This window comes from Bos taurus, chromosome 13, assembly GCF_002263795.3.
Source record: "Bos taurus isolate L1 Dominette 01449 registration number 42190680 breed Hereford chromosome 13, ARS-UCD2.0, whole genome shotgun sequence".
Classification (NCBI taxonomy): Eukaryota; Metazoa; Chordata; class Mammalia; order Artiodactyla; family Bovidae; genus Bos; species Bos taurus.
The window spans coordinates 66,698,414-66,713,089 of NC_037340.1; the positions used below are offsets into that span (position 1 = coordinate 66,698,414).

At 42.8% G+C, this 14,676-nt stretch overlaps 1 protein-coding gene across 1 annotated transcript in view; it reads left to right on the forward strand.

The window, feature by feature from the left end:
* CTNNBL1 (catenin beta like 1) overlaps nucleotides 1-14,676 on the forward strand; it is a 166,823-nt gene that overhangs the window by 94,144 nt on the left and 58,003 nt on the right. Inside the window, 1 exon segment of the mRNA NM_174637.4 lies at nucleotides 6,314-6,495. Coding sequence (NP_777062.2) covers nucleotides 6,314-6,495 — 182 coding nt within the window.

Here is a 14,676-nt window from a genome sequence, read left to right on the forward strand (position 1 = left end):
TCCGAAGCGTTCGCTTCTTGCCTCCACAGAGCACTTTTTAACAGTATGTCCTTTTATCAAATGGTTCAGTGTTCTCTGAGAAACAACAAAGCCAGTGGGAGACAGAAGAATTACATTGTCAGTTTCCTTGAAAACGTTGACATGAAGCTTATTACTTCTGTTGTAAAACCCTGTTCCACTTAGAAAAAGAAGAGACCACCGTGATCCCAAGGGATGTATACAATTGTAGCTTGGGGTTGTGTAGCAGAAATACAGTGAACCCGTGCTGATTATTAACTGTATAGGCCAAAAGGGAAAAAAAAAAAAAGGAAAGAGAAGGGTACATTCATTCATACATCCATTTTAGGAACCATCAATTTTTTTTTTTAATCTTGAGTTTTTTTTTTTTTCTTTCAGTTTAACTGTTTAACTCACTATAATTATTTTGAGATTCTGCCACATGTAACAATTGTCCCTTTTTCTTTGCTGGATAGTATTCCATTTAAGAATACATCAGTTTGTTCATTCATTTGTTGATGGACATTTAGATTTTCACTTTTTTGCTTTTAAGAACAAAGCTACTGTTAATATTCATGAATAAAATCTTTGAACAACATTTTTCATTTCTTTTGGATAGATATCTATGAGTTGAATCATATCTAGGATCAGTATAATGGTTGATCCTATCATATCTGGATCATATGATAGGTGTATATAGTGTTTTGTATTTTAGCCATTCTAGTGCGTGTATATAGGTGTCTTGTGGTTTTAATTTGAATTTCCCTCATGGCTAGTGATATTGAGTGTCTTTTCATGTGCTTATTTGCCATCTACATATCTTCTTTGGTAGTGTATGATCAAATCTTTTGCCCATTTTGAGCAGGGGTAAGAGTGGTTGTCTTATTATTAACATTTCTTTCTGTGTCATAGATACACTCATGTCAGATATTTGTTTTACAGATATTTTCTTCCAGTCCATAGGTTACCTTTTCATTTTCATAGCATAGTCTTTTGAAAAGTTTTAATTGGGCATTGAAACATGTATAATATCATATATGAAACAAATCGCCAGTCCAGGTTCAATGCATGATACAGGATACTTGGGCCTGGTGCACTGGGATGACCCAGAGGGATGGTACAGGGAGGGAGGTGTGAGGGGGGTTCAGGATAAGGAACATATGTATACCTGTGGCGGATTCATGTTGATGTGTGGCAAAACCAATACAATATTGTAAAGTAATTAGCCTCCAATTAAAATAAATAAATTTATATTTAAAAAAATGTTTTAATTGGGGATTGGGGGGGGGTGGCAGTCACCGCACCACACATCTTACAGGATTTTAGTTCCCCAACCAGGAATTGAACCCAGGTCACCACAGTGAAATCCCCAAGTCCTAACCACTGGACTTCCAGGGAATTCCCAGAGAAGTTTTAAATTTTGATAAAGTAAAATTTTTTCACTTGTTCCAGTGATCTTTTTTCTTTTTCTTTTTTTCTCTTTAAGTAAACTTGGGTAGTTTGTGTCTTTTAAGGACTTCATTTTATCTAAGTGGTACAATTTTTTGGCATAAAGTTGTTCTTGAATATCCCCTTATTATCCTTTTAACTCCTATATAATCTGCAGGGAGATATGCCTTCTGCTATTTCTAATGTTAGTCATTTGTGTCATCTTTTCAAAGAATCAGTTTTTGTTGTCATTGATTTCTACTGGTTTTTTGTTTGTTTTCTGTTTCAGTGATTTCTACTCTGATCTTCTTTATTTCTTTTCTTCTGATTGCTTGGGGTTTAATATGCTATTCTTCTGATTCCTCAAGAAGGGAATTCGAGATCGCTGACCTGACATCTTTCTTGAATTTTCTAATATATATTTAATGGTATAAATTTCCCTCTAATTGCTGCTTTAAACCATGTTACACACATTTTAATATGTTGTATTTTCAGTTCAAAACACCTTCCAATTCTCTCTTTTTTTTTCTTCGTTTTCTGAATGTTGAGTTTTATTATTATTATTTTTAATTTTATTTTATTTTTAAACTTTACATAATTGTATTAGTTTTGCCAAATATCAAAATGAATCCATCACAGGTATACATGTGCTCCCCATCCTGAACCCTCCTCCGTCCTCCCTCCCCATACCATCCCTCTGGGTCGTCCCAGTGCACTAGCCTCAAGCATCCAGTATCGTGCATTGAACCTGGACTGGCATCTCGTTTCATACATGATATTTTACATGTTTCAATGCCATTCTCCCAAATCTTCCCACCCTCTCCCTCTCCCACAGAGTCCATAAGACTGTTCCATACTTCATCTTTGACTCATGATATATTTAGAAGTGTATTATTTAGTTTTAAAATATTTGGGAATTTCCTCCCTTTTTTTTTTCTTTTGGCCATACTTCATAGCATGGGGGGGGATCTTAGTTCCCCGAGCAAGGATCAAACCCTCATCCCTTGTGTTGGAAGGGTAGAATCCTTATATATATATATATATATATATATATATATATATGTAATTTTATTTGTTTATTTTTGGCTGTGCTGGGTCTTCATTGCTGTGCAGGGGAAGCATGGAGTCAATCACTGGACTGCTGGAGAAGTCTCCCACATGTCTTTCTGTTTTTTATTTTTACTGTGTTTTTTTATGTCTACTATAGTGCTAGAAACAAAAATCTTACCTTTGTTTTCTACATATTTGTTTCATTTTCTGGCACAGGCAGTCAAGAAATGGTTGGTACTAGTAGTTTATAAAAAATGAATGGGAGTAGAAATTGAAAAAAATGAATCTAGCGATATAGAAGACTGCCACTGTTCTATTTTAGAGGTGGAATATCTCTTAGCGTCTGCCACAGCACTAGTGTTCTTCGGCACTGTACTTTGAGAGCACCTGTGAACTTAGTCATGTTGATCTTATGTCTAATTCATAGGAATCCTGGATCCCGGAAAGTGATATATTTGGGGAGCTAAAGGGAAATGAACGTAATCATGTACATTTTAAAGCAAACAAAAATGATCTCATATGTCATTATCCACGTTTTTTTGCAGAAATAAGTTTATGGTTCACAGTGTCTTTTAAAGAAGACTGTCACTGCCTATCACTTTTTTTTCTTGATTCCTCACAGTCTTCTGGTTGAGAAGGGAGTGGACTTTAACTCTTTTACTTGTCTTTCGAATAAGTTTCCTTCAGGGTTTAATCCCTCTTTTCTGCATATTTTGTTCACCCTCTTAGGGTAATCTTCACATCATTGATTCAATTACTAGCCATAGATTTAATCATTCTTACACATGGGGTCACAAAAGAGTTGGAAGTGACTGAGCACGTGCATTTCCCTCCATTTTTAAAAAATAACTTTATTTATTTATTAATTTGTGTTTGGTTGCGCTTGGTCTTCGTTGCTGCACATGGGCTTTCATAGTTGCTGAGAGCCAGGACTATTCTCTAGCTGTGGTGCACAGGCTTCTCACTGTGGTGGCTTCTCCTGTGAAGCACAGGCTCTGGGGGCTCTGGCTTCAGCAGTGCAGCATGCAGGGCTCAGTGGTTGTGGCTCCTGGGCCCAGTTGCTCTGCAACATGTGGAATCCTCCCAGACCAGGGATCAAACCCATGTCCCGTGCATTGGCAGGCAGTCTGCCATCCACTGTACCACCAGGGAAGTCCATTTCCCTCTATTTTTAATCTCATTCCTGGACTGCAGAGCGGTAAGTCTAAGCTGGTGTCTCACCAACACCCAGGATCAATCTGAACTCACCTCTTTTCACCCATAGTCTCTTGTTACTTCGCCTTTTTTTACCAGTGTCTCTGCCTTCCATGTATTTCCACTCTTTCTTCTACTTCTTCCTTTTCCCCTCCCTTGATACAGTCCAACCCACTGTGGCAAGTATGGTCTTTCTAATACACAGAATCAACTGGCTTCATTTTTTTCCTGCTGCCTCTCTGGCTCTTAATGTTCTCACAGGACCATGCACCACTCTCCTGAATGTAGCATGCTTATTCATGCCTTGGCTGTTTCCTTCTGCTCTAAATACCCTTATCTTTTTTGCCGATCTGAGAAAGCCATCCAGTGCACCTTGGTTCAGGCATCATCCCCGTTGTGAGGCCTCCCTGACTCCTCGCCCTCCTCCCTGCATTCACTTTCTCCTCTGCACACACCTCCACTGTAGCACATGGCTCTTCTTCTCAGTATACCATGGTCTGCACATCTTTCTCCCTTGTGAACCGCACTCCTCAGAAGCATGAGCTGTGCCTCTCTTTACATCTCAGCTTAATATCTGGCACTTGTTAGGTGCTTCATAAATATTTGATGAAAGAACATACTCAAAATGCATGTTTATTACGAAAGTGTTTCTGTCTTAAAAAAAAAGAAAGAGTTTCTGTCTAATTAAGCCTAAGTGGAAACTTCCCTGTCTTCCCCTTTCTGCCTCCTCAGAAGGTTCACCTTGGTAGAAGAGTAGATGACTCAGTCCTTTCTCACCAGCTCCCATTTTCTAGCAGCCAGCATCCACATTGGGCCTGGCATGACCGACAACCTGATGAACCCAGCCAAGACTAAGATAAACTACTTGTCCTCAAGTAGAATAAATATTTCAAATAAAGCCAACCCAAGAAAGTCAGGCCAAACAGCTATTGATTGCTAAAAGCCTGAACTTAAGCCCAGTGAATATTCCAAAGTTCACCTCCATGCAGCTTGCCTAAATGGTGATCAATATGCAATTACTGCCCCCTTTAAAGGCGTCTTACACTGCCTATCTGGAAAAGGATTTTACTTTTAAAATCTTTTGTTTGTTGAATTTGCTTAGGCAGGGAAAAAAGAGAGACTTGGCTAAAGCAGCATCCTTTACCTTTAGCATTTCAAACAATTCTGTTATATGTGAAATGGTTTGAATGTATGCGGAATGGTAACTGGAAGGTGCCCTGTTACATGACCGTCATTCATTTCGAGAGGACTTTTTCTGAGTGGCTAAACAGTAAGGATGTTGTATTTCAGTTTCCTAATTTCTCCTCACATGGTTACATGCCCTAGTCATAACCTTTGTAAATTTAAGTTTGTAGAGTGGGATGCTGAAGTCCAGCTTCAGTGAAAACAAATATATTGTTTGTCTAGTTTCCTTTCAGAATTTTATTTTGATGCAGAAAAACCCCTCCCTGCTGAATTTAGAAATCTTATTTACCCTACTCCTGATATTTAAGATTCCATGTCTCACAAATAGGCCTTTTTGATGCCCTGCCATAATTAGAGCTCTTGTTTTCACTTGTACTCTTGTCATAGTCTCTTAAAGGTGCCTCCTGACCCCAAGCTCTGTCCCTCCAGGCCCTTCATCACACTACTGCCAGATTAAGCTTTCAAAAATCTATTTATGTAGCGCCCTCCTTTTCTTAAACATATCACGGCTTCTTCAGCATCAGTGGCATGGAGCCCAGGTCCCTTGGGCAGCACAGCCAGGGCCTGTCGTGACCTGTTCCTGCCCACTTCCCCTCAGTCGTCTCCCCCACCCCCCATCATTCAAAGCTACTTCCAATCCCTCCAAGTGACACGCTCTTACAGACCTCCTGTACCTTTGCATATGCTGCTTACCGCCACCAATATCATGGCTTTCTCTTCTCTGCATGGCAAGTAATCATACTTCAGACTCAGTTCAGATGTCACAACTGGATACCCACGTGCAAATGGATGCAGTTGGATCCTTAACTAATACCACATACACAGATTAGTTCAAAAATAAAGATCTAAATGTAAGAACTAAAACTAGTACACTCTTAGAAGAAAACATAGGTTTACATCTTCATGACGTTGGATTTGGCAACGATGACAGTGTTCTATAATTGCCTAAGGTGATGGTAGCACATTTCTGAATATTCTAAGATCCATTGAATTGTACATTTTAAATGGGTGAATTGTATGGTGTGTCAACTATATCTTGATAAAGCTGTTAAAGAGAAAGAAAAAGGAAGAATAGGTGATCCATAATCCTACCACCTTGAAATGACCTGTTAGTATTTTGATCTGTTTCTTTCCAGTGTCTTCTAATGCATATTTTTTACATATTTTTACATGAGGTAATGCTTCATATGGAATTTTGAATATTAGTTTTCATGCTTACCATTCTGATCTTAAGAACTTGTTGATTCTAACACCTACTCTCCTGATTGTTAATAAGTGTGTAATATTGCATGTAGATATACTATAATGTAATAATATTTTGACTGGTGGACCTTTAAATTGTTTTTGCTTTTATTTTTCTTTTTTCCATTGTAATGAATTTTGTAGAAAATACACTTTTTCTTTTTTAAGACTAGACCATGCTCCTGAAATGCTTATGTAAAGCCTCTTTTGTTCCCAGAGAAAAGAAGATCTCCCGGAGCAGTGCCCTGAAAGTGCTGGACCACGCCATGATCGGGCCCGAGGGCACAGACAACTGCCACAAGTTTGTTGACATTCTTGGCTTACGGACCATCTTTCCCCTTTTTATGAAGTCTCCCAGGAAGATCAAGAAAGTGGGAACCACTGAGAAGGAGCATGAAGGTAGGGTTCGCCGGAGAAGTCAGCCTCACTTAAAGGTGTTAGGAGAAATGGGGGAGATGAGAGCTGCTTTGGCGAAGTGCTGTGCAGCTGAGGAGTCGACTCTCAGGTGGAAGTGTGCTACCTTTTTCTTTTTTATCTGCGTATTTTCTATGCCTGGAAAAGCAACCCAGTGACCCCTGGTCACAGATGGCCTTTGTCACGCTGCTTCTGGTGGTTCCATTCCCTGCTGGCCTGTTAATAAGCCAGTGCGTGAGGGTTTTGTTTTCTTCACTATAATTTGTAGCGAGGTGTCTCTCTGATGGAAGACCCTTTTGAAAAGAGTAATGAGGTAGCAACACATGTCACCTCCGGAGTAGCGCTTTCATGTATTTCTGTATTAAAGTATGATTCAGCCAACATCAGGAATTGCCGAAATAAACTATTTACAGCCCAGGTGCCCCTTTTTATGTTTCTCCTCCCTGATGGTGCGCACTCCCAGCAAAGTGCCATGAATCGCGGTGCTGGAAGCAGAGTAGTTGCTGCTAGACCAGTCCTGCCCTGCTATTGTCTAGAGGCCTGCTGCTTCCCTCTCCCAATAAATGACGGCAGCGCAATCTGGAGGGCCCCGGATTTATGAGCGCTGACGGTTCTGCTGGAGGCTAACAAACACTTGCAGAGGAAATTTACATGGTTGGGTGGTTATTTTAAAGTATGGAGAAAGGGCTACAGGGGCGATGAGGTGGTGGTGTGTGCAAAAGAGGAGGACCTGGGCTGGCTGACTGGCTAATTTAGTCATCTTATCAGAAGTTAACATCTGTCCCATGATTTGATTTTTCTTTTTTATCAGTGATTAGTAGAATAGCATAGATGTCTGCAAAATCTTTTTTATTCCATACCCTCCTAGATAAAAGTTTGAGAGTTCCTGTCTGTCTCTTTTCATCTTGACTTGACTTAGTCTCTACCAACTTGAAATGGCTAAAAGGAAGGTGGTGTGTCATGTTTTCAGTGGTTACCACCAGGGATACCTTCTTTGACGGAATCCCCTCTCCAGACCCAGCAAAAAGTCTGGCAGGGAAGAACTACAGGCTGGAGGTCTGACAACACATAGAAAGTTCAGGTCACCTCAAACCAGGTACTGACTGAAACCCCAGCTGTTGAAACACCAGCTGTGAGCATGTTAACCCCATTGCTGGTCTTTTTTCTTTCCTCAATGGAAATTTATGCATGGGAGAGAGAATGGATGGTCTTGAAGATCTTGGAAATAAAATTTAGGAGACTGTCACCATTCATTGAAATCCTGCCACATTCCTAGCACGGCTGCATTATGTGCTACCTTATTTGGGCCTTACGAGTGCGTGCTCAGTCACTTGATTTGTGTCTGGCTCTTTGTGACCCTATGGACTATAGCCTAGCAGGCTTCTCTGTCCATGGGATTCTCCAGGCAAGAAATACTGGAGTGAGTTGTCATCCCCTCCTCCAGGGGATCTTCCTAATCCAGGGATCAAACCCATGTCTCTTACATCTCCTGCATTGGCAGGCGGGTTCTTCACCACTAGCTCTACCTGGGAAGCCCCATTTGGACCTCACAACCCATGAAATAGATGGTGGTATCCTTGTTCTTTAGATGAGATCCACTGAGGAAGGAACCAAGCTGTGATTCTACAGCTAAGTAGCTGTGTGACTTTAGACACTTTACTTAACTTCTCTGGACTGCATTTTCCCTTCCTGTTCTGTAAGATGCGGAAACTAGAGTAGTGAAATAGAAGCTCTGATATCGGTACCTTAGGTCCTGAGGCACAGGCCCTGGTTGTCAAGGCTCTGTCCTGTAATCCAGGAAACTCCTCAAGGACTGTGTGTGGCTGACCTGCTGGGTTGTACAGAGAGGCTTGGTGCTTCCTGCACCGTGAGCATGCGTGAAGAAAATGAAGGAAAACAAGCCCTTCGCGGGCTCTTGCCTTGTGTGCGTGACGCTGAGAAGACAAGTGACAGATTCAGTGAGCAGCTGTTTTCCTTCTGAAAAATGTGCCCGGTGGCGTGCTGGTAACAGTACATTTGCTTTAGAGTACCCGCATTAGGAATTTGATAACATTGTGTTAGTGAGGGCAATGGCTTGGGAAGACAGCTCCTGGAAGGCATGTTTGGACTATAATGGGCTGGGGAGGATGAGCTCTGCATCCTGAATACACCGGCACCCAAAGAGCAGTGAACCCCGAGGAGGAAACACAGCCCCGGCCCTTCTCCCACCCCGCCTAGCTGCCTCTGCTCCTGGTCGTGAGCAGTAGGGTGAGAAGGCAGGCAGGGCGGAGCATGGGCACCTTGTGCAAGGTTTCTCTGTCCTGTCTTCTGGGTCCCTGTGCACATGCTCACCCTTCTGAAGCAAGTGGACCAGGTGTGTGTGGTAAGCTGGAGCACAGCAGCCTCCAGCATCAGGAGTGTTTGCGAACATGCCCAGCCCCAGGTTTCGACCATCCTCTTGCCTCCGTCTTAACAATTTTCTCTGACCTGTGCACTTGACTGCCTTTTAGTCATCCTTCAAGTCCTCAGTTTTGATGTCACTTGCTCAGGGAAACATAACATGAGCCCCGGGGCTAGAATAGAACCTCTTCTGAAGTGAACTGTTGAACCCTGGACTTTGACTTCATAGCCCTGAAGATTATGGAACTAATAACGTTGTCAATTCTGGATCCCAGGGCCTAGCCCTGTTTTTGGCATGTGGTGGATGCACAGTGTATGTTCATGGACCGTGTGAATGGATAATTGCTTCCCTAAAAGACTGCTCATTAAAGACAAACATGGATTTGGGGCTCTCCAGAACCTTGCAGGGTTGAGTCAGTACAGTTGATGGTTGTTGATCATGCCCCTGGGGCGAGTGGTTTTTCTCCCAGCTTGTTTGGAAGCAAAACCAAGAGGGTTCCTAGCCTTAAGTTTTTCTTTGTCTCGTGCTTAGATGGAGAAGGAAATGGCACCCCACTCCAGTACTCTTGCCTGGAAGATCCCATGGACGGAGGAGCCTGGTGGGCTACAGTCCATGGCATCGCTAGGAGTCGGACACGACTGAGCGACTTCACTTTCACTTTTCACTTTCATGCATTGGAGAAGGAAAAGGCAACCCATTCCAGTGTTCTTGCCTGGAGAATCCCAGGGACAGAGGAGCCTGGTGGGCTGCCATCTATGGGGTCGCACAGAGTCAAACACGACTGAAGCGACTTAGCAGCAGCAGCAGCAGCAGCAGTGTGTGCTTAGAAATTATGGCAGAACTTCTCTCCTCTACTTTAGAGCTGTGCCTTTCAGAGCCCTGTCATGGATAGAACTTCCCTAGAGGTGAGGCCACCCTATGACAAACTCCTTTTGGTAATCTAGCAACTCCTAATAAAGCACTGTGGGCTGGGAGTCAGCTTGCCTGTCCAGAACCTCTGAACGGCTGCCCTGTAAGCTTCCCTTTCTTGTAAAATTCAGGATTAAGTTCATCCTGGTCCAGTCTCAGCCCCTGTCACTTCTCAAAACTTTCCCAAACTCATACGATAGCAATATAGCCTGGTGTGGTACAGAAGGATCCACTGCTTATCCACGGGGTTAATTTTTAAACTCTCCGAGCCTTGTTGTTAAGTTGTGTTTGACTCTGTGCAACCCCATGGACTGCAGCACTCTGGGTTTCTCTGTCCTTCACTATTTCCCTGAGTTTGCTCACATTCAAGTCCATTGAGTCAGTGATGCTGTCTAATCATCTCATCCTCTGCTGCCCTCTTCTCCTTTTGCCTTCAGTCTTTCCCAGCATCAGGGTCTTTTCCAGTGAATTCTTGCCCCATATGTAAAATGCTAGGTCTACCACTGAGGGTGGTTGTGAGGGTCAGGTGAAGTGACAAATACAAGTGTAGCATGGACTCTAGAATATGGTGGGCGCTTCAGGAAGTGTAGGTTCTCCACTAAATCTGTCTCCGGTTCTGCCCAACCTGGCCCTAGTCACACATACTCATTCTTCTAGGAGGTCACTGGGAAGCCAGGTAAAGAGACTTGCCCACACCCCAGGTTGGGAGAGTGTGGGTTTTATTGGCCTGCAGTCTAATTGCCACGTGATAGCTTCTAGAGAATAGGCAGACTCATTCTTGACGGGACTGTCAGGAGTCATGATATGCTAAATAGAGGAGTGGCATAAAAACAACCATGTTTTATGTTCCCCAAGCCAACAGAAGGGGTTGAGAGAGGACAGTCTCTAGATTAAGCTGACTCTAGAGAGAGAAGGGAAGAAGCAGAGACCACTCTTATAACCTAGAATTGCTGGGAATGTAGTTCTTCTTTTGTGAGTTGGGATGAAGAGGGAAAAGAATTATTGTAATTGAAACACATTCAGGTTCACATAATAAAACCTTCTGAAATAGATCAGGGGAGGCACTTAGCTTGGGGGACGGGTTGGAAAGAAAAAATTTGCCCTTGGGTACAACAGCATGATTGGCTGCCGCCTTGGTTTTATAGAGAATAGCACAGCATGTATTGTCTCCTTGGAATTAACTGCTTCAGAATATGAGGGAAGAAGAACAGAGCTGGGATCCAGAAATGGCATTTGACCTTTACTTCTTGTCTCTTTTAAAAATTCTTATTAAAATAGGTCCAGTTTTCCATGTATTGCTTCATTAGGTAGGTGAGTTATTGAGTTGATAGCAGTTCTAGTTAATTGCGCTGTTTTAACATGGTCCCCTGGAGGCTATTAGCGGCTTTCAGGGGGGAGCTACCAAGCAGTGTGTAGGTGTGCGGTGTGCATGGTAGGTGTATGTGCACCTTTTAGCTCATCAACACTGACAGCAGTTGAGCACAGGTCACTGCTTTAAAGAATACTTTTCTGTCATCTGCAAAGAACTGTAAGTGATTCTGGGGGACTCCTCAAGTCAGGAGGTATGCAGTTGCCTGGTACTTACAGGGTCCTGACAGTGAGGACCTGCAGACCAGAGCTCCCACCACCTACCAGGGTTAGAAGAGGGAAATAGCAAAAGCTTTCCTGCAGTCAGAAAAGAAGGGAGCTTAGCCAACACAGGCAAAAAAAATTTGTATCGTGTCCATGGTGAGCTGTGGTAATGACATGGCATTGTTTAGGGCTGACTTTTAATTTTATAGGGCCTCATACTATGTCCAAAATTTAACAGGCCTATTATGTGACAGGATAATAGGGTTTCCCAAGCTTCCATCTCCAGATCCTTTGCTTCAGCCTGTCCCTCACATGCATTGGCGGTGTTGTCCCCAGTTCTTTTTCTTTTTTTTTTTAGTTCCTCACACTCTCCTTGATCTCATCTACTACCTGCAGCTTTAACCTCTATCTGTTTGCCACTGATTTCCAAGTCTTCAGCCTTGTCTCTTTCCCAGGCTGTAATCAACACAGCTAGTTAACCAGAAGACAGCTGCCCCAGGTACTCAAACTCAGCTCATTCAAAACCATACTCATTCCTTCCAAGTCTCTTCTGCTTTTCCTATACTGGTAAATGGCACCACTTCTACTCCACCACCCAAGGCAGAAAGCAACACACCACGCTTAATTCTTAATATTCCCCACATGTACACAACAAGACTTGCGTTGGTGTCTTGGTCCTGTCATTTTACTAGCTTTATGACTTTGGGAATGTTCCTTGACCTCCCTGAGTCTGTATTTCCTCAACTGTAAAATTGGGATAATATTGAAATCTATCTTTTTATGAGGTTGCTATGCGAGGATTAAGTGAAATAATACTGATCAACTGCTTAACACTGTGCCTGCTTCACTAATACTAGTGGCTGGGATGCGGGTAGGTTTCCTCTTTGTGTTCCTCTTCTTTCTACACTGTTGGTAGTTTTTTTTGTTTTGTTTATTTTGACCACGCCAGGTCTTAATGGTGGCACACGACATCTTTAGTTGCGGCATGTGAGATCTAGTTCCCTGACCAGGGATCAAACCCAGGCCTCCTGCATTGGGAGCTTAGAGTCTTAGCCACTGGACCACCAGAAAACTCCCCTCTTGGTAGTTTTAATTAAAAGTACCCTCCAGCTGAAATCCTTTTCCCCCTGAGTCTGCCATTTAAGGAATAGATGTAAACATCCCAGTCTTGATGAGACAAGACCTCCCCCACAGAGGGTATGACTGGGGAGCCCCAGACCCCCACTGCTCCATATCATGTAAACAGAGAATTCAAAGATTCCCCCCACACACACTTTTTTGTGTGTTCCTTAAGCTTGAAAATCCCAGAGTTGATTATAGTGATCAGAACAATGAGCAAGTGAAGAGTAAATGGTATTTAATTTTAAGAGTAGCATTAAGCCATCTACTAACAGGCACTTTTATGTTAAACAAGGATGGAAATGTCTGGCTGTTGTTTTTTTTTTGCCATCCGAAAACCTTCTAACTGAATAGTTCCTCGATCCATTTCTTTTCTCTCCCTCCAGCTACTTGTCTCATTGCTGACCTCAGATGACAAAACATAAGGATGCTGAAATAAGCAATGTGTTTGGACTTAAGGGGTTCCTCTTAAGGCTTCCTCATCAGGCTTCAGGGAATGATTCTGATTGTTGCACAGCTGGTTTGCTAACTGGTTCCAGTCATATGAAGGAGTAACAACCCACAGGCCTTTCTCAAGTAGAGCACAGTGTAGTAGCTTGCCACTGAGGAAGACAGTAAAGCAGTGGATGTATTTAGTATCCTGGAAACTGCTCCTGCCCTTTTGTGGGAAGAAGGTCATGGCCAGCTCTCATTTTATTGGGCATCTGATCTTCCCGACCCAGGGATTGAACCCAGGTCTCCTGCATTGGCGGGTAGATTCTTTACCTCTGAGCCACCTAGGAAGCCCTTGTACTGATATACCAAGGGTGTTATAGGTGTATATACTTTATGAATTAGGCATTTCTATCATCTTTTTATAGATGAGTCTCAGGGAGTTTGTTAATTACCAAATACCTTTCAACAAGTGAGTGGCAAAGCAGGATTTGAGCCCAGTCTGCTTCTAAAGCTTCTTCTAACACCAGGGTGGCTCCAGTGGTCTTCTGGTTGGTACCCAGAGGCAACAGAGCGAAGGGAAAAGGAGGACTGTCTTTGTGAGACAACCTGGCTTCACATCCCAGCTCTGCCCCCAAACTAGCTGGTGGCCTTAGGGAAGTTATTCTTTCTAGATCTTCCATTCCTCTTCAGTCAACAAGCCAGATAAAAACCTTCCTCAAATTGCTGTGGGAAAAATAATGATCATGAACGTCCTATATAGTCTCTAGCAAGTAGACATTTACTAAATGGTCAAATAGTTACTGTGTCTCCGCTTCCTTTCAAAAATAGTCATCCTTACCTCTCTGATTTCACATTTATATTTACATGTCGAGTGCAGTCTCCTTGACTTTTGTGGGTTTGAAGCCCAGTTGTGGACCAGGACTCCATATGTGGGGAGGCTGGGTTATAACAAGAGCTACCAAGAGATGAGAAGTCCAGTTTATCGTGATGGCCTGGCAATCAGGGCCCTTAGGTATAATCCTGGTTGTGCTGCTCCTGTCAAAATTTATCACACCTTGAATGAAGTACCAGACCTTTCTATTTCCATCTGATGCTCTGTGGATAAGAGCCCTGTAGGTAGATGAGTGAGGCTTCATTCTTTTATCAAACAAGCCACTAGCTCTTCTTTGCGCCAGGCTTGGTGCTGTAGATGGAAGGTGAATAAGCTCACAGTCCAGTTAGGGAGACATGGAAACATGTGTTTATAGTACAAGGGAAAATGATAGAAGAGAGCACAGATCAGGGGCTCCTAGGCAGTGGAAGAACAGATGAAGGTTAGAAACAGCTCTACCTTAGCAGTGTGGCTCTTGAGCCAAACCTTAGATCTGAGTTAGCCAGGTGAAGGAATGTTAAATGAAAAAAAGCACCATATATAAAATAAAAGATGGGAGGCACAGGCTATAGTGAGCCTTAAACCTCACCGCCCCTCAGAATCATATGGAAACTTGTTTAAAATGTAGCCTTCTGGGACATGTTTCAGAGTTTCTGATTCCAACAGTCTACATTATATTGGTGGATCTGTACTTTGTTAAGCTTGCCACGAGTACCCTCTGAGACCAGTCTGGCACCAGCCCTTGGTAAGAAGAGCATGGAGCAGAAGATTAGACTAGTTAAACAGAAGCCAGACCTTGGAGGACTCTGCAGAGCTGTTGTGAGGACTGACTGAGTTAATACATGTACAGTGCTTAAGACAGTACTTGGCACATGGTAAG